General features: G+C 35.4%; 3 protein-coding genes across 10 annotated transcripts in view; 2 read left to right on the plus strand and 1 right to left on the minus strand.

Moving 5' to 3' along the window:
• The first annotated feature begins 57 nt into the window (after positions 1-57).
• On the plus strand, positions 58-13928 carry LOC109036097 (mesoderm induction early response protein 1). 3 transcript variants are annotated; one of them, XM_019050042.2, is made up of 11 exons: positions 58-187; positions 1133-1219; positions 1783-1813; positions 2852-3000; positions 3719-3986; positions 4803-4873; positions 5849-6073; positions 7402-7578; positions 8257-8384; positions 9123-9347; positions 9828-13928. In XM_019050042.2, the coding sequence occupies exons 3-10, from the start codon at positions 1792-1794 to the stop codon at positions 9301-9303; spliced, it is 1221 nt and encodes a 406-aa protein (XP_018905587.1). In that variant the 5' UTR covers positions 58-187; positions 1133-1219; positions 1783-1791; the 3' UTR covers positions 9304-9347; positions 9828-13928. The 3 variants fall into 3 exon arrangements, with proteins under 3 accessions (XP_018905587.1, XP_018905588.1, XP_018905589.1); XM_019050043.2 differs by lacking the exon at positions 58-187 and adding an exon at positions 339-468; XM_019050044.2 differs by lacking the exon at positions 58-187 and adding an exon at positions 458-476.
• On the minus strand, positions 13579-22482 carry LOC109036096 (dolichyl-diphosphooligosaccharide--protein glycosyltransferase subunit 1). The gene is made up of 10 exons (XM_019050041.2): positions 22118-22482; positions 21226-21336; positions 20652-20900; positions 19551-19760; positions 18743-18935; positions 18057-18295; positions 17682-17801; positions 17181-17315; positions 15974-16101; positions 13579-15392 (listed from the first exon to the last, which is right to left on the minus strand). The coding sequence occupies exons 1-10, from the start codon at positions 22352-22354 to the stop codon at positions 15257-15259; spliced, it is 1758 nt and encodes a 585-aa protein (XP_018905586.2). The 5' UTR covers positions 22355-22482; the 3' UTR covers positions 13579-15256.
• A 1608-nt stretch (positions 22483-24090) lies between these two features.
• Positions 24091-26470, plus strand: part of Psi (P-element somatic inhibitor) — a 38326-nt gene continuing 35946 nt past the window's right edge. For 5 of the 6 annotated variants that reach the window (XR_002009307.2, XM_019050007.2, XM_019050008.2 and 2 more), the window contains exon 1: positions 24092-24303. Coding sequence is in view for 5 of the 6 variants with exons in the window: in XM_019050007.2 (XP_018905552.1) it covers positions 24220-24303 (84 nt within the window). In the remaining variant the exon portion in view is untranslated. Of the gene's footprint in view, positions 24304-26470 lie in introns of all 6 variants that reach the window. The other variant, XM_072304278.1, reaches the window with a different exon arrangement.

Below are 26470 nucleotides of genomic sequence, written 5' to 3' on the forward strand. Positions count from 1 at the left end.
TGGTGCAATTCGGCGAGGCCACAAAGATGGCAACGTTGTCAATAAATTCAGGAAATTTATATTTCAAAATGGCGTCATATTTGTGCTAAATTTCTAATCTTGGAGACGCCGATGAAATTTGAGATTTATCAGATTTGAATAATTGGTGATCTAATTAATTTCTTTCGTTTTAATCAGCATTGAAAAAGTAAGTTCATGCTTTGGTGCTAAAACATCAGTGTTGCGCAAGAGTGTAATTGCGTGTTTTTTCATTGTGTTAGCTCGACGTTGTTTTGAAGATGCCCGTGTTTTCGACCCGCCAATTCTAACGATCCAGCGATTCCCTGAATAAACAAAATTCAATTTGATAGTGAATTCACCAGAAATTCTTACCATTTTTCTTAGCACTGCGATTTTCTTTTCTTTCGCATGCATTCCTCTTGATAGATGATTCATTACTTCTGATTGTTCATGTACACAGGGTTCCAAGTAAGATAGTATGTATTTAGAATGTTTCAGCATGATACTATTTGTTGATTTTGACATCAAGAAGTTGGATTTCATTGCTCATTTTTCTATGGACCCTGCTCTTATCTTACTCTGAATTTTTAATGGTATACCTGCAAGGCAATGCCAGTTGAGGACGCTAAGAGTCCTGCTCTATTGTAGAGATGCGGGAATCGACGTTTGCATCAAAGATAAACAACTTACTTAAACACGTCACAGCAGAAATCAAAGCCCGTCACACCATGTCTGTAGTCGCCAGATTCTTTACCTCTCGTTTAATGTGCTGTTCTCTTGATGATGATAGTGTAACAGCACAATATAGGAAAGTGTTTCTCTAGTGGTAATCGTGTGTACTTTCCGAAGACAAAGTTTGCGTTATAGCCTTGATGAGCTAAGCTGCATTCACTAAAAGTGAGAATTATTTCATTGAAAAATTAGTGCGAATGAATAGATTAAATTCTGAAATGAAAGCAAGGTTGGGATTGCTTCCTTCATGTTGTAGGTGGGAAAAATGTTGAACGCAAATAAGGCCGGTCTGCTGAAATTGAAAGTCAGTCTTATGACCTCTGCCTCTGGCAATAATTTACTCTAAAACAGGCTCTTTTACCATGAATTTATCTTTACGTAATAACGTTTATTTTTCTAGGCTGCAGTTAGCTCTTGATCTCGGAATGGAATGAAAGAATCCTGGAAGAATTCTATATGATACTTTTTCCTAATACCATGAAAACAAGTGAGTTCAAATTTTTTTATTTACTATTATGTTCTAATTTTTTACAATATTACTGACTAATAAAACTCAAAATTAGAAGACAGAAGTTTTCTTGCATGTTCAAGCGTTCTCGAATTCATGACATGCATTATTCATTTCTATTACGTACACTATTAAATTTGGAACAAAGCCCCTAAAAATTTAAGACTTTTAATACTTGCTTTGAAATGAACATATAAAATATAATCTGAACTAAAAATTTTCAAATCTACTAATAATTTTAGAAAAACTGTTATGATTATATTGCTTACACCTTGTAGAAATTAAACGCATTTAATTTATCCTTACATTTGTTTGGAATTTGTCTCTCGCCGCCAAATTCCTCTCATCATTGGTTGATCACTTTTTGAAGTACCTAATTGGGTCATTCACTTCAAGTTTTATTAGATTCATATTTCGGTATTTAGTTTGAAGTTTCATCCTAAAGCCAATAGAATACCGCCATAAGTTCTGATAGTCTCACAGTTTGTTTACTTTTTTCAATCAGAATTGATAAATAATAATGATGTTCTGTTTAATTTCAGTTTGGAATCATGGAATCGGAAAGCATCCCCGGTGAGTAAGAAATTTTCTCCCTCTTAACAGTCATTTGTGATAGAAGTCAGCAAGAGGCAGTCTCCAGGAGCAAGATTTAAGGTGAATCCAGGCTTGGAACTTCGCGATTTGGCCACCACGTTGCGCTGCTCAGAATAGCCGTATATATTTGCCAAAATAATAAAAACCGTAATACTTATTCAAGATTGGGGATCCAGGGAATATAGCAACATACTTGAGGAACACTCAGTAAAAAAATCTTCCCTAAATTCCCAAAAATAAAGTCGTAACTACGGCGGAAGGCAATTCCCAATGCGGCAATGGGAGAGAAAGAGACAGAACATGAGGGATTCGGTTGCGCGCTCGGCCGCCGCGGCTGAGCTGAAAGTCTCAGCCGTACTTTCTCTGCGCTTGTAATTCTAATTGCCAATATTTTTGGCTCAAAAAATTAAGCAAAAAATAATCTATATCTTGTGGATCTGCTTTTTGTAATTTGAACGATATTATTTCAGTAATCGTTGAAGGAAAGTGAAATTCTTAGTGGTGACTGGTGGCGCTATCTCTTATCTTAAATTATCCCTAATCGAACCCTGGATTCACCTTAAAATGAACCTAATCATAATTCATTACTGATAAAAATTATTTAGGTGCAGTTTGCTGCCTCCCTCCCCCCTTCAAAAAAAAAAAAAAAAAAAAATGCTGCGCAATATCCCTAACAAATTTTGCATTTTAGTGTTTCCTCTTCATGGCTATCAGGGCAACACCAAAATAATTTTATGGCCTAATTTATTTCTCTGCGACTTTATTGGACTTTTTTAGTATGAGAGAAAGAAATTCACAAATAACTGAAGTAGGAACTTTTGGTTAGCTGTCTTTAAAAAATAAAATACAAGCAGATACTTGCAACATCACAATCTGAGCGATGCAATTCTGCCTCGAGTCGTCAATTTATTTCAATTTTTTCCATGGAAAAACCTTACCAATTTTTTTTCCCTTCCATGCTGTTTTAAAATCAACTTAATTTGAACAATCTCAAACAATGTTCCATTTTCTCTCCAGCAAAACGAATCAAACTAAAAGAAGATGTCGAATTCACTCCTCCAGTGGAGATGATGGTAAACGACTTTGATGATGAGAGAACGCTAGATGAAGAAGAAGCCCTAGAAAGCCAAGAGGACCATCAAACAGAACTCTCTGATCTCCAGAAGGTATTTAAGCAATGTATTTTGTTTATTTTAGGGCGTTTTATAAAGAGATTTGTGTTTGCAATAGCCTCGGAGGCTAAATCAAGGCATCGTGAAAAAGTTTCCAAAAAACAGGTGCTTTCCACCAAATTTTGCAAGGTGCCTTGCAGTACCAAACCTGTTCTGTCCGATATCAGTCGCGCAGACCCGTATCCGTCTTCTCTCACTGTGCTGGACATAATTTACAAATGATCATCAAAATCTGTCTACCCATGAATGGACCTTTTTAGAATTTTATAATGTTTGTAGTGCTCCAGGGTGTTCAACATCAGAATTTTCTCGATTTTTCCAATTCTATCAGGATCTAAGGTCAATCAAGATTTGTAAAAAAATCGACCATTTGCTTATTTTCCGTTAATTATCTGTTATTTGTCCGTTGATTTTTCTCCGCAAAAAATCAGGATTTGGAAAAATTATGAAATCAGAATTTAACAGTTAAAAATCATGATTTCCCAAAATGAAAAAAAAGGAGACTTCTTGTCCTCCCATTTTAAGAAGCTGTTCTCCTAAATTTTTAGTTTATTTTCTGAAGAAAATACATTATTTTTAATTCGTGTATTTTTTTATCCCTATTATTTTTGTTCTAAAAACGTTTGTGCGGTCAGGAAGTTTCTCCGCTCATCATCTTTAATTGAACTCGCCACTGCTTCCTCATTTTTCACCGAAAAATTTGTATTTTTAGGAGGGTGATATGCCCCTGGAAGAACTCTTGGCAATGTATGGCTACAAAGACGAGGAAGGATCTACTGACTCGAAATCCGAAGTAACTTCAACTAAAGAAGAGCCGCAAGAAAAAGAAGCTGAAAACGACATGGCGAGCAAAGCTTCATCGGCTGAAGAAGCCACAAAACAAGAAGAAGAGAGTGATGAAGAGGAAGAGAAGCCATCAGAATTGGCAAAACTTTATGAGGATATACCTGATAGTAATGCTTCAGGGCGATCTCTAAGGCGTGAGTAGTCCTTTCAGATGAATTACGGATAGAACATCAATCAAACAATGAAGTAGGAATGTTTTTTTTTTTTTTTTTTTTTTTTTTTTTTAAATTCAGATTTAAAGACAAAAGGAAATGGCAAAAAGGCATGTGCTAATATCTTTGTGTTGTGATATGTTGAATAATGCATTCGTCCATGTTCAAGTGAAGCCAAAAATTGTGCCATCACAGTTCCAAACTTTTTTTTAGTCATTACCAAACATTCAGTCATTGCAAAACTGACTGTTGATGAATTTTCCAATTCGATCAATGGGTCAGTCGCATAACATTTCTGCAGGGTATCCAATAGTTGTTCCCAACGTAAAATTTCATGAAAACTGTAAACTCCATTAAAAAGTTTTGGAAAGCACTTCCAAGTAGAGAAAAAGTTGACTAAAATTTGACCAACCACAAGTCGATAAATGTGATGATGTAAGTACGCTATGTTTTTGGGTAAGCTTCAGCCAGTCAGTAAATGCAGACTCCCTTACTTGCATGCCTATGTCATAACAGACCACCAAAAGTATCATTTTAAATGAACCCAGAATGTGGCAACTTCAAAATCGATTTTTGCAGTCATCTCGAGTAATCAAAAGTCCGGAAAAATTACCGGGAGCTCAACTCACTCAGCACTGTAAGAAAGTTAATTAAAATGAACGGGTGCCACCCATTGCATTAATGGCATTTGCATTCTCGCATCTAGCCTGCTTTTGTTGATTCGTAGAAGTCCCTGATCGCAATCTTTGGGGATTGTGTTTTGTGTTTTATTTTCTCATGAATTTGTTTTTCTTTCAGTGTCGCGTCCTCAAAGTGAGGAAGAAGAGGAAGATTACGATTACAGTCCAGATGAGGAAGAATGGAAGAAGGTGAATGAGAATTTAGCAATTTTTATTTTTGTGACTTGCATTTTAATTTGCATGAAGATCCCATTTTTGAAGCTGTTTCATTTAAAACTGAATGTCTCTTGACTTCTTAGCCATGACATTTTTAGCCCCTTCATCAGGGAAAAGGAGGAAAATCTAATTGTTTTATTAAACTGATGCTGACTACATCCGTTCGATCACCAGGGTGTCTACAAGTCCGGAAATAGTACTGATTTTTTAAGGGCAGTCCGGAAGCACTAGAAAAGTGCAGAAAGTCTGCAAGGAGGTCCGGAATTCTCGTCATTTTTGTTGCAATTTGAGTGAGGAATTCAAATTTTTTAAATTTTTCGAATTTCGTCTATTGGAGGTACTGAAAAAGTTCTGATTTTTTTTTATGTTAAGGAAATACAAAATTTCTTGAAAACATACTGGAAAAGTACTGTAAAAGTACTAATTTTTTGCTAGACTGTTTTAGTAGTCATTCTGTCACAGATACATTCAAATTTTTTTCCGTTTCAAGTTCATGCCTTAAAAATGTGAACGTCGCACAGAAATGTTAGAGAATTTCATTTTCTTAAATCTGTGGCAATCCTGCTTTTTTCCATGCAATTCAGTGAGTTGTTAATAAAAAGAATGAGAGAATTTTCGACATTTTGAACGTGGGAACTTAACCTTCTATGGCACAGCGTTACAAATTCGTGACAACGTTTTTGGGGGTTTTTTAAAAATTGAATCTTTTCTCTGTTGAATGATTTCGCAAACTTTCATAGTTTTTTTTTGAATAACTGATTCCCAAATATTTAAAATTTAAAAAAAATTTGGTGCCCTATGATTTTTATGAAAGCTACTAACTAAGTTAGCATCCCCCAGAATCTGAGTTCCGAAATTAATTCTTGCCATAGAGGGTTGAGAACAGTGAAGGAATTTACCAGAAGTCTATAGATCTCGTCTAACCCTGAATTATTTGCATTTTTGCAGACGATTATGATCGGAAGGACTTATCAGGCTGATGTCCCTGAAGGTCTGTGTAAATACGATGATGCGTTACCATATGAAAACGAGGACAAATTGCTGTGGGATCCGCAGCAGCTTAGCAACAAAGAGCTGGAGGAATACCTTACAAAAGCGTTAGAGCCCCTAATCTCAAGTGCTCAAGGCATCGCTATGATACCTGTTGGCTCGCACATCAAAGATGATGAGCAGGTAAATCCAAAAAAGCATGACCAGTATCAATCAAAGCTAGTGTTGTTAATGTTTCCCCAAAAGTCGATTAAATCGAAGATAACGATTCGCAGGAAAATCAAGCCTAAAAAATCGATTTTCAAGAAAATCGCCCTGAAAAAAAAAAAATTGATCATCAGGGAAAGTATTGTGCCAATCGTTTTTCTTAAATTTTCGCCTCATTGAGTGTTGAGTCTCATTGTCCCTTGAATTGACGCAATGCCGATGGCTCCCCTTATTTTTAGAAAATAATATAGGCCTATATTATATATGTAATATAGGCTCCTTTTTTCATTCAGGAGTAAAATTTTTGTTTATAAAAAATCGAAGATTTTGATTTGTGAGTAAAACAACCATTCAGTAGCAAAATTGTATGCTGAAAATTGATTTAATTGAATCAATAATTTTGTGCCAAAAATCGATTTCTTTCGAAAATCGAAAAAAAATCAACAACACTTATCAAAACCAAGGTTTATTTGAAACTGATTAAGTGGTGCTGATACCATGACCGGTAGAGCTACTGCAGGTGAATGTGGCACCATCAATCTAAGAGAAAAGCTGATCAAGCCGTTCTTAGTGATAAATTCTTTGCTACAAAGTCATTTATCCACTGGTGAACCTACTTTACTAGTAAGGTCAAAGCCTCATTACAGGTCCAACAATAAGAAAGTAAAAAAAAAAAAAAAAAATATGGCTGATGTCGAAAAATTTGGATCTCAAATTGGGACATTGCAATCGCTCATCAGTTATTTTTCTTTGTTTTGAAAACCAACCCACTGTTTCTATTAAAATTGTCCACAAATTTCCATCCCTTGCTCTAAATAAACTCTACCAAATTGCAAGGAAACAAATAAGTTTTCCCTGTCAAAAATTAAACATAATTGGAGATTTTTGAATGTTGCAATGGAGCTGCTTATTTTTACATTTACCATCGAAATGATTGCTCTAAAGCATGGGAGTTAGTAAATAGCAACCAGTGAATTACTATCGATTGATTCACCGATCATCAAAACAAAAATCTTGAAACATAGATGTTTGTTACATTTTTACTACAGATAAGTAACTGACAAGGAAAAAAGCGAGTTTAGATTATTCGAAATAGTTTTGTAATATCCCTAGAAGTTCCTGTTCTACCATCATAACGTTTTATAGGCTGTTAAGTTTGAACTTCAATCATACTAAAATGTTTTAAAATTAATTTACAAGCTGCTGGTTCGTATTTAAAGAACATTTTTAAACTTTTTCTGTCCTGTTCCTTTTCCCGGGGCCTAAACTACACGTTATTCTATTCGGTATTATGTTACTTTCAGGCATTATATCTTCTTTTACAATGTGGCTACAACACGGAAGAAGCCCTCCGTAGAAGGAGACTAAATGCTGTTCAACCCACAGACTCAATGAGTCTTTGGTCAGAAGAAGAGTGTAAAAATTTTGAAAATGGTCTCAGATTATATGGCAAAGATTTCCACCAAATTCAACAAAATAAAGTAAGTCTCGTATATATTTAGCAATCATGACTATCAGCAGGAAAGAAGAACTTAGTTCCAGGAGGCAAAATTATCAGGAAAGCGCTATTTGTCGATTATCGAGTCAGGCAAAAAAATTAAATTTTTAGATTTCGATGGTAAACTCACTCATATTTCCTGAACAAGTTGCGATCAATTTAGTTCATTTTTAAGCCAATAAAGGGTGTCATATTGCATCGGCAGTGTTCATGGTCCATTTAGTCTTGATAGGTGGTTAACAAATGATTTTTACTATTTTTTTTCAAGGCCTTGAAAAAGTTTGATCTTTTTGAAGATGCTCAAAACGTTCTTGAATTTTTCTGTTTACCACTTTTCAGCAATAAATACTCGCTGTTTTTAAAAATATCAAAGCATTTAATATTGAATGGATCGTTTAGAAAGACTTTCCATTCAAGAAAGAATTTGCTATCTAAAATAAGAAAGATGCTTGCACATGGTTCGTAAAATTGGAACCCTGTTCATGTAAACTAAAAATCATTAAGAATGATAAAAAGATGTTGGGTTTGTTGGAAGGAAGTCAATGTTTGCAAATTCCTCCAGTCTTTATCTAAAAAAAACAGTCCATTAGTCTTGTAACTGTAAATCCACTTTTAATACCCTGTAAAGTAATCATTGTTTTTTCTTTATTCCTACTACCAGGTGAGAACAAGATCTGTCGGTGAATTAGTCCAGTTTTATTACCTATGGAAAAAAACTGAGAGGCATGACATTTTCGCCAACAAAGCTAGATTAGAAAAGAAAAAGTATGCGTTACATCCAGGAGTTACGTAAGTATTTTTCTTGCTTTATACTTAAACCAGGCAACTAATGGTATGTTCATTGTTTCCACCGTGAGTCAGAAATAGTAATTCCTTATTCCAAAATGTAATCTAATTCTTAAAGTTTCAAATCTCTTACTCTTAAAAGTTTCTCGGGCATCCCTGGAACTCATCGCCAAAAAATGTATGTAAATCGGCAAATTTTTAACCAAATAAACAAACCGAAGTCGTATTGAATAAACAATGAAATGACCTTCAAGCGTGTTTAACCTGCATTTTGCCAGCTTTAATTCATACAGAACTTTAACATAATTTCACCAAGTTCCACTCTGGAAAAAAAAAACAGTTGGAACCAGGTTTTTTAATAGTACTTCATTTTGCAATCAGAAATTACGAAGTCTGGCTTATTTTTAGAAACACGTATGTGTATTGGGAAATTAATGGTACATATGTTGTTTCTAAATTGAGCCAGAATTTGAACTTCCCCATTGCAAAATGGAGTCCAATTCCTTTTCAAGAAAAAATATTTTGATCGTGAAAATAGTTGTTGAATTTAGTCCTTGATATTGCACCTTACAGAGGAACAAAACTTGAAACCTTTTCAGTTCAAATTTAATGCAACTTGGTGCATTTCTGTTAAGACAGGTCCATTTACTTTGCTCGTACATGAAACAATTATAGACTTCCAGGATAGGTATCCTATGTATGTTAAACCAAATCTTATGTATATTTTTTTTTGTCTTTTAGGGATTACATGGACAGATTTTTAGAAGATCAAGATAGTGGCGGAGCTACAAGGGACCGCAGCTCATCGCCGAACGTAGTCTGCGTTATTTATGGAGACCCAAAACGGTTGCAGCGGAATTCCAACCTAAACGATCAAATTAGCTCAAGTAACCTAACTGTAGAAGCAGACGAAAAAGGTTGATGCCACTAATCAGCGTTCCGTTTTCTCTGTTGTTATAGCAGCTGGTATGTAATGATAGCTCCATGCACATGTGTCATCTGTTGGAAATTAAATATTTTAAGAGATCTTGCCACATAAATGATTGTTTATTCATTCATTGTAATTTGAAAGAATGAAAGTTCTGTCTTGTTCGTGACATTACCAAACCGCCATTTAATATAATTTAGGGTGTCTAGCATCAGGATTTTCCCAATTCTATCAGGATTTGAGATCAATCAGGATTTAATCCCGACTTCATCAGGATTTGAGGGAAAATCAGTCGTGAAATCAGGATTTGAGATAAGTCGGCTGTCTGATCGGATTTTTTTATGCTTTCACATATGCTCATGCAGAAATTTCAATTTCTCTCTGGAAAAAATCAGGATTTGGAAATTATGAAATCAGGATTTAGCAGTCAAAAATCAGGAAAAAAACAGGATTTCATCAGGATTTCCCTAAATGCAAAAAAACTGAACACCCTGAAATTGTGATTTTCTTGTTTGCAGATTTTTCATCTCGCCTCTAAATGGCCAACATCTATTGCCGGCAATTCCTGTCTCTTCTGCTGGGACCATGCCTGCTGAACTGCATCAACTACGCAAGTACCTATCATTTTTATATTGTGTTTCAAGACAGAGTGACAAATGTTCAAGGAAGCACCAACCGCCTCTTCTGAAATCTTTTCAATGCGGAAGTTTTGGAATTTTGATTCTGTATTGCTGCTATTAACTTTCGATCTGTTTTTCTCATAAAATGCAGTCGAATTCCCCTAAAGTAAAATTAGTTGAATCTTAAGAAATCCTAAAATTAAAGGCAAGTTTGATCCGTGTCGGGCATTCAAAGAATATTTTCATTAAGAGTTATGAAAAAGAACCATAGAACTGAAGACAGATCATTGCATTCTTTTAATCTATATCAAACTGATTTTGATTCAAGTAGTATTTCTAGTTTAACTGAGGATTAATATAATTAGATCCACAGAAAATGGCCACCTGTCCCAGAGGTATTCAATCTGTTGTCAAATTTGAAAATCTAAGTACCCAAAAATGAAGACCAAAGTACAGAAGAAATGATTTTTGTTGCTACACTTTTGTCCCTAAAAGTTGATATTGTACTTTTGAGACATCAGACCTTTTTCTCTGCTTCTCACCCTCTGGCAAATGTTTCTCGATTTTTGGAAAAAACTTGATTTTTGCCTGTATCTTTATATTCTACGGAAAAAGGAAAGAAAAATAGTACTTTTAAAATCTACCTTTGATACTTAAAGCCCATTTTCACCTGTGATACTGATGTTAAAGTTTCTTTTGAATCATCTCCATCTCGTTAATTTTTTTAAACTGCTATCACCATTTATGATTTATTCTTGCCTAGAATGCTCATTGAGAATAAATTTTGCAATCATTTTAAAAAGAAAGAGAAGAAAACTGTACAATGTTATCAAAAAATCACCTTGAATTTCAACGCTGCCTCTGCAACTGCACCTCGATCAGGGTGTGTAGCATCAGGATTTTCCTGATTCTATCAGGATTTGAGGAAAAATCGGCCGTAAAATCAGGATTTGAGTAAAGTCGGCTGTCCGATCGGATTTTTTTTATAGAGCTATTTTTGCGAAGTTACATTTGCCTAATTTTTCTCTGCCAAAAATCAGGATTTGGAAAAATTATGAAATCAGAGTTAGCAGTCAAAAATCAGGTTTTCCCAAAAGGAAAAAAAACTAGACACCCTGTTGATAAACAAATCGGGATTGGCAATGCGTTTTTTCCACAGTGCATTGCACATGTTTAGGAATTTCCTGGAATCTCTAAAAAAAAAATTTTGTGTCAACGATGTTTAACATGGAAACAACAGTCTGTAAATTGATAGTACCCTTTGCTAAATCGAAATTCGTTAGATAGACTTTTAAGTTTTATTGTAAAGATAGAAACCTTTTCTGACCGGAAAACAAATTTCAATCTAAAGAATTCATTATATGGGCGTTTATTTTCCAAAATTTTTAGCGTAGAATGATTTTTTACACTATCAAAGAAGGGAATTAATCCCTAGCGTAGAATGATTTTTTACACTATCAAGGAAGGAAATTAATCCCTTCCAATTCATGAGTTTTCTTCCTCCTGAAAGCGTTAGAATTTGAGTTTTGTCAAATTAAGTGCTTAGAGTTCCAGTGGCATTGAGTCTCCAGGAAGACAGAATTGATGCTTCAAATCCTGAAACACATATCAGCATTTGCAAAGTTCTCAACTTACGCACAAATTTTCACCGCTAATGGCTTTTTGCAGAAAAAAATCAACTAGTGAAATTGCTTGATATTTTTCAAAATTCCTCAAAATTATGAAGAATAGACCTCTAGACAAGGTTTAAACTAGAAGGAAATGGTATATGTTTTCCCCTCAAAATCTTATGAAGAAAATAATTCACACAACAGGAAGTGCGGAAATAAAATCCTGAATGCGTTATCAAAAAATATTTTTTGCATGCATCAAATGGAAGTTCAACTATACAAATGACATCCTATGTATTTTTGCCATTTAACCAATGTTGATTTTAAATACTTATCTTGCTCAGGAGTTGCTCTCAATGTTTCCTGGTGTATAAATTGTTTTCTGCGTAAGATTTGGAGGAGATAATATGTTGCATAGTGCCTTAATTCTTACCTTGTCTAAAGGGTGATCGCCAAAAACAATGTAAATCTTTTTTTTTTTTTTTTTTTTTAAAAAAAGAAGAATGTAGATGTGAAAAATAAATTATGTGCATTCGTGAACTGCTGAGAACTTTTGACTTGTCAGTATATGTTACCGTATGGGATTGTGTTCTGGAAAGCAATTGTAGCCTTGAGAAAAAGGTGATCTTATCTTCATAATGTTATGTATTATATTTAACTCGAGTGACCGGCCAGGGAAAACAAATTGTAAATATTAATGATTTTTTTAAACCCAGCCGTAATCTTGTCCGTGTTTATTGTTTGTATCATTAAGATTTTTGAATCCTTGTAAATATCTGTACAGTAATCCTAATTTATTTTTGTAAGTCTATTAGCTCTCGAGCCAATAAAATTTCAAATCAAAATTACATGGAATTTTGAAAAGTGAGGGTGTTTTATTTATAATCTAGACTTTTAAACCGATGGATGATGACGTGCGACATGATTTCTTAAATGCTGAAAATGGACTGATTTAGTGGATACGTCATTCTTGCCAATGATTTGAGCCAAAATAATGGAACATAACCTCATGTCTAAATTATATGTTAATTAATCGTGTTGATTAATTAAAATTTGTCATTAACAAGTCAAAAATCTATTAATGACTTATCAAAGATGAGAATTTTGATCACCAGAAACTATGAAAAGAATTTTATCGCCATGGTGTGAATATAACAAGGTTATGTGTCTTCGTGTGCGATGACCTAGCCACTAGATCGGTCCATCAAACTTCATTTTGCAATGAAAAATTACTACTTCCAGCTTGTACTTAAGAGCAATTATCGTCTCAGTCAAGCATATAGCACTTATTTTGTTTTCAAAATGACAAAAATTTAAGGGCAAAATTAATTTTTACCATGAAAACTTTTAATTGTATAATCTTCCATCAATTTCTACAACTTGTCGCTGGATGAGATGTAACTAAACATCGGTGAATTTTCTCTGGGTTCATTTTTTTGACTAATGTAAAAATTTTAACTTCAAAATTTAATCGTTTAATTTACTTTTATTCCTCTGATTTCGATACATTTATTTCTTCTAATTGATCAGTTATGTTGTACCTGAAATAAAAATTATTGTTAACTCACTTAACCTATCTGAAAGATGGTTTTGGCTCTCAATTGGATATTTTATCTGAAAATGCAGTTTACCTCTCAAACTTGTTCTAACAATTTTTACTCAGTTAAGATTATAACAATTGAAGACACGCTGGAACTTCACTGTCGTCCGAAGACTAACAACCCTAGAAAAAGCTCCTTTTTGGATATTTTCCTCAACAAAATTCTCTATTATGAGACTATCTGATTTCTTACATATTCCATTAAATAAATATATCATGTACATGGGTATAAATTAAATTTGAGGAGAAAGTTATATGAACAACCAGGAGACAATTTTTTTTTTGGCTAAACCATAAAAGAATACCATTTAAACACAATTTCCTTTGAGAAAATAGATATGAAAAATACAAAGTACAATTTCTTCCCTCAAAGGGTAAACGATGAAAAAACAGGCATGAAATTTCGTCTATGAAGGACAAAGAGAGAACAAGCACGATATTTTTATCGTAAAAAAAAATCCTTTATTCACAAAAGAAAACTGTTAGGATGTTAATCAAAGAGATCATGTGATAACTGACAATACCCAGCAAGCTGTATCGTTAAAGATAAGAGAAATCAACAACAGAGCAGGTTATCACTACTATCACTACATTTACTTGAAACCAAAATTTAAAATCAGTGCAAATACAGGGTGCTTAAAAAGTCTGAGACTCTCCTTTCCTTTTCTTTTAATGTATGAACAGAGCTGTCACAGTTCAAATAACCTATTGTATATTTTTTTGTTCTACATATTGATGGATGAAGTAAATGAATGTGTAGAAAACATTAAGATAAGCTTTCTTCAAAAATGTAAAACTGAATCGGAGATTTTCAAAAGTTGCAAGAAAGATAGACATTTCGCCATCAATGTGAGATTTTAATGAAAAGATCATTCGATTTTCAAATTCTTGGTGACAAACAGCCCAAGAGCTGAAGGATAAGTCTATTCGTCAATATTCTTAGTGAATCCAACCAGTTTTCCTCCTAATCAGAGGTCAGCGCAAGGAGCTCAAACTTCTTAAAACACCCTGTTGGAGCTCTTTTTGGGCGAGCTTCAGAGAAATGTGTACATTTTGTTGACAGATGAGTGCCTTGATAGTTTTCTTTCATTTCGCAAGAACACACTTAACACAAGTAAAATTACTGAAAAGAGTGGAGGATAAGATAAGCCAAATATCATCTATCATAAAAGGAAATTAAGAAAACATGAAAATAGGACATGGAGAGATGGTATTTTCTCTTTGGAAAATATACTAAAAAATATAAAAGTTACAAAATTAGTGAAAAAATTGTGTACTAGACCCAAAAATACCATGTCTGTAGACGGCAAAACGATTACGACACTTCTCATTTCAGATGTGGTTGTTATTAAATGAGGTATGCGACAGATCTCAACACTAATGACTTTTTTTGCGTGAAAAAACACTAATCCTACAATTAAATGCGATCACAATTTCAACTTTGATTCTTTTCTTCCCGTTTTATACTGGAACTGACTTTTGCCACTATCTCTCCTAGACGAGCAATGGAATCTTGAGATTTCTAAAATCATGGAGACATATTTTATTTGGAAAAAAAATTATGTATTATCTGTACACTGTCGTCTCTTTTACGGGAGACAGTGTCTTTTAACATGTATTGAATTCAAGGCTGATATGCTGCTTTGCTGAGGAAAAACGGGGCATGAGCCTTCAGACGTTGCCAAATTTCCTTTGACAAATTACAAATTCCCGAGATGATTTGGGGATGGTTTTTTTTTCACATTTTCAGAGAATTTTGTTTGTAGTTCAATCTAAAGTTTCTGGAAATTTCAGGAAAAAATATTCATAACTTTCTTCAAATGTAAATATTTTCTGATTGGAAATTAGGCAACATTTGAAAGTTTATACAGCGATTTCCCTTAGCATAATAGTGTAATTCCTCGCATTGTCCAAATAAAATATACCTCAAAATGAACAACTAATAGGAAAATTTCTGCTCTTAAATCAATCAGCAGTCACTTTAAGTAGGATATTATTTTCTGCTCATTCACATGTTTCTGACGGGAATAGAAAAACCAAGTCGATTACTTAACAATTATAAAAAACTTAAACATCACTTGAGTCTTTGCCATGGGATTTCAATGGTGGGAAAAGATTCAAGAGAGGAGGCTGTTAATTTTTTCTACAAGCTCTGTTTTCTTCTTCGAGTTAAGCTCTTCCAAAAGCTGCGATTTGCCCATTGAACCGGAGATGTACCTCTCAATGTTTTGGGTGTAGTGCTCTTTCAAGACTCTGAAAAAGAGGATGATAAAAATAAAATATCAGTGACAGCAATTTGACATTGCACAATTACAAAGTTCTGAGACAGTTTATTGTATTTGTTGAGTTATATCAGCTCTCATTGATTTGCTACAGGATAAACTTATTCTTACTGATTTAACAAAAGAAAGAGTTTATCTCTTATCGCAAATTAATTAAAAGTTGGGAAACATTAACCTCAATTAGGCATTTTTCCTCTTGAAGATTATTTTTTCAATACAAACGAACGAGCACTTTTCTTTAAATTTGTGATGACTGTTCTTTATCCTCCGCAAAATCTTCTTTGAAAATTTGGAACAATGGTGCTGTTTGGTTTTTCTTCAAAAAATGAAACGCAAAGTTAGAACATCACAATCAAGACGCATATTAAGTGACTCTCACCATCAAAAGATTCAATTACAAGAGCAGCATTAATAATAAAAAAGATTATCAATGAATTAATGTAAATGAGAAAATATTCAGTCAGGTGGATTTGAAACAAATAAAAAATCACAAAAGAAGGTATCATATAATATTACTGCCAAGGATGATAACTGATTAGGATCGTTCCTTACTTGTCAAGTTTTTGTGCCTCGGCCAGCTTACTAACTTTTTCATTGGCGTCACCTTTAACTTTAGCTAGAAGGTCGTTGATGATGGTACTTTCAAATTTGTATTCTTGGTTTATGGGTTTTAATGCAGCCTGTAAAAAAGAAAAAAAAATGTCTACGATGAAAAAATTCCATTGCCATGAAAACATGTTGTATGTACAGTACTATCTCTATAACGACTATCGAGAACCTCTCTAAAATGAGGAGATCGGCCTGACCCGTAAGTTCTGGTTATAGAGAGACAGCACTGTATTATACATATGCATTGCTTATCAACTAAATTTTCCATGGATTAAATGAATCACACAAAAAACTTCATCAGTGGTAGAAAGTTAAAAAGTTCATGGACCAAAACTATCAGAACATATATCACTAAATCGTCAACTTCTGGCCGAAGTATCACAAGCGCTGTAAGACATTTCAAAATTTCCGCCGCGATTTTATTTTTTTACGGAGAAACTATTGATTGAATCTGTTTGAAAATTCACTGAATTTTATCGGCACCACACAGAAAATTCAATGAAACTTTCGGACAGCTTCATTGAGCAATTTTTCTGTAAGAAAATTAAATCTCGGCAGAAATGTTGAAATGTCGCATAGCGCTTGTTATACTTTGGTCGGAAGGTGCCAAAATCTTGATTGATAAAATTGAATAGTAAATCACACATTCAGATGGTTTCAGCTTGAACTTACCTTTTCATGAGAGATTTTTTTGAGGTCTAGAACTAAAATTTTCCTCTGAAAGTAATAGAGTCATCTTTCGTCAAACGAAATGCAAAATTATTATTTTTTTAAAATTTAAATTACCAAAAGAAACAATATCCATGAAGAAAGCAAAATTATTATTCCAGAAAAATTTGTTTAATAGTTCAATAGTTAATCACATCCGCTAAAGATTCGTTCAACCTTTCAAGAATTCAACTTCCTCACTTCCTACTAAGGTCCTGTTATGACAAGTGAAACTTAACGTAATGTGACTTTTACTGTAGTTTTTTTCTGAAATGAAAAGAACTAAATATCATTAAAACTTTTGAGTTGTTTTGAGACTTGAAAATTAACTCTCTCCAATTATGAGAAGTAGCGCATGTCAATGATGAAATTTTCCACTCCAGAAGATAGCTTAGCATTGACTAATAGAGAAAAAAATGAAGTTATGTGTATTGAATCTTACCGCAAGCGCATTCTGATTTTTGTTGGAATTGACTTCTTTGTCGATCAAATTGAAAGTGGCAAGTCGTTTCACCTGATGAGTTATAAGTTTCTGGCAAAGGCCGGTGTAGGTTGTGCGATCTTTCTTGGGCTCTTCCTGAGATACAAAATGAAATTCAACTGAATTAGAAACTCTACGGAAAGGGAAAGGTTCAGATTTATTGAAAATGTCAGCTAATGCTAGAAAGAAAGTTAGGAAAATTTTGCAACATTATGCAAATTCGTAAACAGAAGAAAAAAGTCATTGCTGTGAAAATTTTGAGGGAAAAATGGGTTGGTAAATTGGGAAGGCCAATTTGCAATTTGTAAGCGAGAGCTCACCGTCAAAAACATTTAGGCCTTTAAAAATATTGGCAACTTTCTGATTTGTTTCTGTTGATGGGTACATTTTGGCTGAATACTGTGCAGTTTTAGAAAAAAATAGATACTACTTAGAAGAACCTGTCAATTTGATGTAACTAACCGGAGAGATGGAGAAGTCCAGGCGAATGTAAATGATGACGAACAAGAAAAGCAGGTAAAATGCAACAACCAGAAGAACGGGCTCTTGAAGCATTAGTATCCTTGGGAACACATACGTTAACTGAAATACAAGAAAACAAAAGTGAAACTCCAGAAAAAAGTTTTTTCCCCCAATTTTAAAAAAATAGAAAAGAGAGCTGAAGACTGCCTCTTTGGACTCATGAAATGCCTTGCCTTTACACACAATCAAACAAGGAACTGGTTACTTTAATGGAGGTAAAATAATGGCAAAAATTAACGATCTTGAAAATAGCGGAGAAATCTTCGGTCATTCCGTATCATTTGCTCTGATGAAATAATGAAGTTTGAAGCTTACCTCAAAATCTTGAATATGATTTTCAACTACAAAATTCTTCTTCACGGAGATAACTGGCCGTCCTTTTGTGTCGAGGTAAGTGTAGTGTTTGGAGTCGGGTAGTCTGGTGACAGGATACGGTACAGAGAATTTAATGTTGTGAGCACCTTCTGGGAGGATAATTTTCGTTACTAACTCTTCAACAATCATGTTGTCAAAGACGTGATCAACAAGCCTCATTTTCAAAACATAGTTATTTCCTGAAAATATTGAAAAAATCAACTGTAAAAAAAGTTGGAACAATATGAAATTATTATAAAAAATTACCTACAGATTGTTACGCTGTTCTTATTCTGAACCATTCCTTCCTCTCTTCTGTCTCTGATTTCACAGCTTTGAAATTTTATTCTTGCAGCTTCTGACTGATAAATCAAAATTGCTTAGCTTGATTAACTAAAGCAAGCCATGCAAGTATTGAACTCCTTACTCAACTTTGTAAAAAACTAATTTGAATGGAAAATTTGCAGGAGAAATTTTTTTTTTTTTACTTCAAATAAAAGTGCTTGATGAGTTCAGCTTACGATTTACTTCTGTTATATAAAAAATTGCAACAAAAACATGTAAGAAAAAGAATTCCCCTGTTTAAAAACATGTTTTTTTAAAATGTTTCAGCATTATAGGTAATTGCCAAAATTATAGATAATTACCTGAGTTGAACAGATATTCATAAGAGGGCACATTATAACCAAGAATGTAGTGAGTTTTCCAGCCGCCAAATAATGGGAACCTTGGTCGTAGCTCCAATTCTACAGAATCAGAGTTGACGCGGAGGTGAGAAGTTGAAATGTTTCCTATTTCATCACGGTAGTAGGTGGAAATCGCTGATGCCGGTAAAACGGTCTGAAAAATAAGAGATGATAATTAGAAACAATTTTTTGTACTTCTTACACTTCTTTGAGAAAGCAGGACTTTCTTGAAGGACCTGAAAAATGAAAATCAAGGTAAAAAACTTCAAGGGCAAAAAAGAAGAGGTTGAATGCAGAGACGTAAGCTAATACAAAATAATGGCCTCTAAAAACATGCTTTGAATGTTTAACTTACGTTTCAAAATTGCATTTTTATAGTGCTTACTTTGTGCAGGTACTTGCAGTAGACTTTAAAGTTGGGGTCTAGATACCAGCAGGTGTGCGATCACGCGATCATGATTGCGTGGCCTCTCACAAGAGAATTGGGGAAGGTTGTAAAAATTTGTAAAAATTGGGGAAGACATTTTTTTCCCCCTTGTTTATGGGGAAAAAAGAGGGAAGCGCATTGCGATTTGAGCTAGATGCCTTTCAAGCGTGCTACTTTTGAGGGAGGAAGCTATTAAGCGCGTTGTTTTATGAAGAGGCGCAACTATACCAAATTTTCGGGAGGGCTAAGAACTTTTTGCATCCCTGGATACCTAAGTTTCACACAAAGAATGCTTCAAAAATTTTGAACAAAATCTACGAAAAAACATGGTTATTTACTGACCTTGAATGATTTCACACTAGCAACACCACTGTTCGCTTCTCTTTGATATTCATAGCGGGAGAATGGTCCCTTCAGTTGGGCGCCATGATGGTATACATCAATATCTTCTTCAACAGCAATATTACCCCAATGGGATATTTCAAGCGTCCTTTCCAGTCGTGTTATGATGAGGAAGGGAGAATTGTTTTCATAGTGAACGGTAATGCCAGCCTGAAAAAAGAAATAATCCGTAATTCAATTCTTAAATTGTTCGGAGCTTAGCGATTTTTTGGACATTTTTACCAATTTATAACAGCCAAAAATAAAATCTATGAAGTGACGTAAGATTTCCTGACTTTCTTTAAAAACACCGGGGGCCTTAGAAAGTATAAAAAATTTCAATGACATCAATCTGTTTTCTACACTACAGACCAATATTTCTGAATCAGGAGCTTCTTTGGATTTCTTCTATTGATACCCAGCATTATTTTGGATGAATAACTTTTGTGCTCCTTACACCAAAATGTTTACAGGACCAATTTGACTACTGTGGTTACCTACAAAAATCAAAATTTCAACTTTTGGAACACCAAAATCCTTTTTTAGAGATGATATTAAAATAAGAGGCTGAAAGATTTGTCACGGAACATGAGACATATTTTTATCAATTTCAGCATTGCCTAATTGAGTTAGTAAAAATATGATACCTAGTTAAGGCAGCTTTAGACAAGGTGGAGAAATGGTGCTGAGTCAACACCATTTTGCGGGGAAAACGAAGCCAAGAAGTTCCAAAAATGGTTCAATTAGAATCAAAAAATTATTTTGCTCTAATGAGTACCAGTACAAGACTGAAGGAAGGAGAGTGTCCAGCTCAGGTAGCTTGCGTTGGAATATTAAGTTGAGGTCACGCCGAGAGATCAGTAACGTTTTGGGTCTTTTTATACCGCTTCGGTAGATCACACTCGACAGTGAGCCCAACTTAGCATCCCGTGCAGTAGCTTTTAAGTTATGGAAGCAACTGTGAATACATCCCTAGGACTTGTGCTAGTAGTACATGATCTGACATTGCACTTACTGTAAAACATTGGACATCATAGTATAAAATATGTACAAAATAATTACCTCAGAGAAAGGTTCTGTGTTCTCGTAGGGACCATAGCTTACTCCTTTGTCCACCTGTTTTGAAGGCTGCAACTTTGAGAAACTTTCAATATTCTTGGTTCCTGTTGCGATGGTGGTGGTCTGGCTCAGGACTTTGTATGGAGAGTATACAAATGCGTTTCCGCTGAACTTCACAAGCTGCTTTTCTCGCTGTGTTATTTCTGCTGGGTAGGGCACAAGCGCCTTCACTGCTATAAGCTCGACGTCAAACTAGAAAAACGCAGGTATAAATTCAGACTTTTGGCTCAAATCAAGACTGGTTTGTGCTGCAGAGGAATTTTTGGTTTCAGTAAAGAGTTGAGAGCAAGAACTTTCATGTAATATCCCATATATGAGGCTGAGAGGAAAACTTTGGATTGGGTTTGAGCCTCCTAAATTTTTCAACCACACTCAAGTTTCTTCAGTTTCAAAAAAATTTTTTCAGTGTAACAATGAGCTGTTGTGAATGTATGAATTTTAGAATCTTCGGGGCTCATCCCGTTGCCGTTTACTGCTACAATGTACCAAGTTGTGAAATAAATAAACTTCTACTTACCGATACAGTTTTATCTGGTAGCAGCGGAGATTTCAAATCAATCCTCCAAAATGACTTATCCTCATGGTTTTGAATTTTAGTTTCCACTGCCTTCAATTTAAAGTCCTTGATCTGAAAAAAGAGAAGAAAAATTTGTTAAAACTCATCACAGCAATGTTCTACTCTGTCGGAGAGGCTGCTATTACGTGCATATAAAATTAAATTTTTTTATTTGACATTGTTCTAGAAGAGCAGCTAAGTAGAGGGCTAACATTAGCAACATTTTCAGGAATACTTAAAAAGACAGCCGTAGCAAAATTTAAAATTCCAGATGGCCGACAACCTGAACAACTCAATAGATTATAGCTGCATGGGTGAGGTGTTATGGCACTTTCTTGGGCGACCGTTGAATCCATCAAATTCTTATACCATTGCAATATAGTGCCAACAGCAGTTGCGTATGAGGACGGAAGAGTCGCTGTTACAGCGCTTAATGACGCCTTACCGCCCTAAGAGTCTTGCTAGAAAAACTATACTTAGGGCTATCTACCATTCCATCCCTACCCAGGTGGCACCATTAGCTGGCTTCGTTTCCTGAACCTCTACAGTTTTATTGCAGATAGAAAGAACTAGTACTTCATACTGATTTTTTGCTGCCAAAAAAAGATGTTATCACTAAAGCTGTTCATCCATACGAAAGCCTTTAAGCATCATGTGATGAGAGAGTAATGGCAATCTTGAGTTCCTCACAGTCGGGGACGGCTTTCGAAGAGAATTTGATTGAAGTTGGTGGAAAAAACAAATGTCAAAGGCTTCAGAGGGAAATTGCAGATGATAACCACCTACAACAGTGATAAGAGTTGGTGAGTTGGAAGGGATGGTGAATCGAGTATTAATAGTTTAAATGGTTTACCTGGCTTCCGACAAAAGCAACTTTGTCCTTGAACTGCGGTTCCACTGCAAAAAGAACATATTTTTCACTGTTTTTACCTTTATTTTCGAAGGTAAATTGATAAACTACCTTCACGAGCTGACTTGTGATATCAATAGACCGGCCTACATTTTTGACGACTACGTCGGAATTTAATACGTCTAGAGCATAAGTATTCGAAAAAACTAACAAAGAATAGATTAAAGTATAAATTAACATTGCTGAGAATTCCCAATTAACACGTAAAATAGAATGATTTGATGGAAAAAGAGGTGTTTTGAGAAGAAAAACTCGGAAATTCGTGCAGGTTGGGTCGATTTGTTGACGTATTGTCGGCGTGTGTGCGTAAGGTGTTTTCATTGGTTGACGGCGAAACATTGAACGCGGACCGAGGGATCGGAACTTTTGGAATAACCAACCAGCGGGAAATTTAAATTGACGCGTCGAAAATATTCGTGCGAGTGTAAGTTGTAAAAATACTCTGCCACCGCAATTTCCTCCTTTTAAAATGTATATAATCATTTTCTGTTTCTTGATACCTTTATATTATTGATTCGTATCGCGAGTAATCGTATTCTTCTTTGAACTGAGGAAATTAAATGCAAAAAATACTCCAATATATCTGAAATTGTACATGGATGCGAGCTCTTCGACACTCGCTTTTGAACATATGTACCACAAATGTGCTCTTCATTCCCGTAAATTTCAATGTTTTTTTTTTCACACTGAAATAAGTGACGAAAGGTGGCTCAATATTAATTTTGCCAGTAAAGTTGAATTCACGCGCAAATTTTAAACTATTGCTGTAGGACGCAACATGCATTTTTCACCACAGAGTTTTCATTCGAGAAATGTGCTCTTCATTACGAAAAAATCAGTATTTTTTTCTCGCTGAAATAAGTAAGTAAGTAAAGGTGGTATTAATGTTGTATTAATGTTGTCAGTTTGACCAGTATTAATGTTGTCAGAGAAGTTAAATTCACGCGAAAATATTCGACTAGGTATTGCTGTAGGACACAATGCTATCATTTTTCACCATAGAGTTTTCATTCAACCTAGGGAGTTAAAAGTTTATTTTGGTTTATAGGACTCAACGGTAAAATAAATAAATGAAAAAAGAAAGCCAGTATGAAGAGAAAAATTGGACGATGCAGTTTTCCATCGTGTTATTGAATGGTGCATTTATTTTATTAGGACAGTGCTGCAATTTGAAAAATATATATGGTGTAAATTATCAATCATTTAAAAACTTAAAATGAACTTCCACTATATTTGGGGGATATATCGCATGAACTAACTCTCGATGACGACTTCTAATTTTTGACGGAAATTTGAAGAAACGTTCACCATGCAGATTTCAAGACTTCGTCACCGTCCGGCCAAGGCGTCACAAGCGCCATGCGATGTTACATAATTTCCACCGCCATTTCATTTTTTACAGAGAAATTTTTCAACGAAGCTGTCCGAAAATTTCACTGAATTTTTTTTGTGCCACCGATACAATTCAGGAACATCTTTAAACAGATTCAACCATTAATTTCTCCGTAAAAAAATTAAGTAGCGGCGGAAACTTTTAAACGTCGCATGCTCGCATGGCGCTTGTGATACTTCGGTCGGAAGGTGATGATTTATTCTACCAATGCAATCTGGCAACTATGTGGGTTATTGCCCCCGCGTGCCTACTGCGCCCACTGAGCCTGGCTCCCCCCTCTTCCCCATTTAAAATTTTCAACGCATTTCAATTTCACATTCGATGCATGTGTTTTGATTATGCTCCAGTGGCACGTAGATATATTTTTGATCGTTGATTTTGATATTCCACTCAGGGTAGATGTCAAAGCGTTGTATACTTCATAAGAATTCTCTTCCTCATGAGGAAAAAATATCCCTCGGAAATATGTCAAAATTGACACGTGTAGCCACATCATCGCATCTCGGGCCATAAGCCCGCGGTCCACTTTTCAACGCGGGGAACGGAGCGACCGTGCAGGCTTCGGCACCATTTTCCGTAAACGGCAGAGGTTTCGGCATTCTCCTTTCCTTTCAGTCCGCGGCCATTTTTACTCTGTGCTTCATGTTTCACAATGAGTGATTATTCAGCGGTCACTCCGCCTCAAAATTTTAACAATAGTTCAGCTTTCGCAGCGGCAGTTCAACGTGCTAGACAGGTAATTATCACTTTTATCAAAACCGATCTTATCCGCTTTTTTAGTCCGGTAGTCGCAGGGTGCCCGAACCCCAGCGCCTGCCATGGTGCCGTCGTGGGAATTTGCTACTTTACCGCCAACATTTCTCGACCTTTCGGCATCGAAATCTACTTAAAATCCTCGCCCAAGGTGTAGTTAGGTTGATACATTTCTCCCTCGATCGGCCCCTAACTATCTCGCATCAAAGACCCTCTCACTGATCGAGTATTTCCCTTAACATCAAGATTGTTTGTTTTCACCTGCACCCCCAGGATGGCTGTGCCTAAGAACCACATGTCTGTTTCAAGTTCTTCTCGAACAACGGATACCAGTTTTCCTTTTGAACTGCTCCCTTATCTAAAGTCGTGACTAGTTAATAGTCCCATCCACTTTTTAATCATTGCTCTGGGCGAATGTCTCTTTTGAAAGTACTGAAACTCAATGTTAGCGGCTTCCTAGTCAGTAGTCGATGTAGGCACAGTAGGCTTCTTATCTATCTTTGCCTGGTCCTCCACAGAGTTTTTGTAGCAATTGGATAAGTTTATTCCTCGTAAGAGCAGCCTACCCTACATCCTCCATCAGCTTTTCCTCTCTTCTTTGGTGAAATTGGTAGTTTGTAATGTAGGCCTTGGGTGCTCTTTTAGTGCCGAGTGATCTACTACTTTTCGTATGTCAGGGTTTTTGTTGGCTCAAGCTTTATGACGGAAACATCAATGTTTCTTTGATGGACGATGGACTTTAATGCTCCTGATGGTCTTCGACTGTTCTGGTCTTACGTCAAAGACGTAACCTTTGAATTGCAGAACTATCGCTTCGAAGGAAAATGCAGTGTAGGGCAGCAACTCTCTTTTGCAAACCCATCTTTTATTAGTTTTGGTGAGCTTTTTGACAGAGTTCATTGTCATGAATGCATCGTTAGTATCTGTTCAGTCAATGATCCACCACACAGGGTGAGACTTTAAGCACATGTTTCCTCATACTAAGTTCACATTAAACTTGCGGAAATCACCAAGTTCTTCCTCTCACAATTCATAACCCAGACATTAATATGTATTGCCTGTCCTAATTCGAGTTAATTTGAACTTCTTGTCGGCGCAGAACTGGACATCATCTCAGGTTAAATCTGTCATCGAACACGAACCTATCATCTGTCAAATATGTGCTTGACAATAGCTCAGCTTCGATGTGCACTGTTCTTCTCTGTACCTTTCTGAGAAGAATTCAATATGAGCAAGGGAGCAATCTGTATCATTCAGCTGAATGTTTCATGCGATCCACAGATGTGTTTCCTTCCTCAGGGAGATCTTTCACCTGGAATGAGGAAAGTTTTCATGGCAACTTGATGGAGAATTTTCTTCTGTGCTGAAAAAGGAAAAAAGAACGCTGCATAGTCATGAGCGTTGTAACTGTCAGGGATGCCCTGATCGTTTCGTGTAGTACAAAAGATCGATTTAGTGAAACTGTTAGTTTTTTCCAAAAACTAATTTTAAAGTTGTTTGGGATCAAAATTTCCTCACTGGTCATGCTTTCAGCGGATTAAATGATCAGGCAGATTTTGCATTTATGAATATGAGTATGGAATGACTCTCGTTTATTGGAGGATTGTAAAACTAATTTCGTGCACTATGAAATTTGAGATAGGTTGCTCGCAAAAGGTGGAAAAGACAAGCAAATATTTTTAGCAGCTCATTGTGCTACATTCGTTATGTTAGCGAGAGGTGTTATGTGTTATCCCCATTCTTGCTATAAAGAGACTTGGTAATGTTGACATGCGTAGTTTTTCAAGGATGGTTCCTTATGACAACAGTTCCTGTATCTTCACTTTTTTGGCTAATCGACGACGAAAGAGTTGGTGTTAAGTTTTCTCACTTTTCTTTCACTCAGCGGCTGAGGACAAGGAGAAGTATTTGCTTACGGCGATTCATGGGTGCTGGATTTTTTTCCACTAAAATTCCGTATGACAGTCTAAAAATAATGTGTTTGATCATTCTGGTGGATCCGTACGACACGGTGATATGTTTTGATAGAGTTTCGGTAGCCAAGGCTCTTCAGGTGGAACAATTTACTTCAAAAGAGAAGAGAAAGGTGTATGCAAATATTTTTTGCTATTTTATGATTTGGTTGTTTAAGTGTGACTTAGTACTCATTG

This window comes from Bemisia tabaci, chromosome 9, assembly GCF_918797505.1.
Source record: "Bemisia tabaci chromosome 9, PGI_BMITA_v3".
Classification (NCBI taxonomy): Eukaryota; Metazoa; Arthropoda; class Insecta; order Hemiptera; family Aleyrodidae; genus Bemisia; species Bemisia tabaci.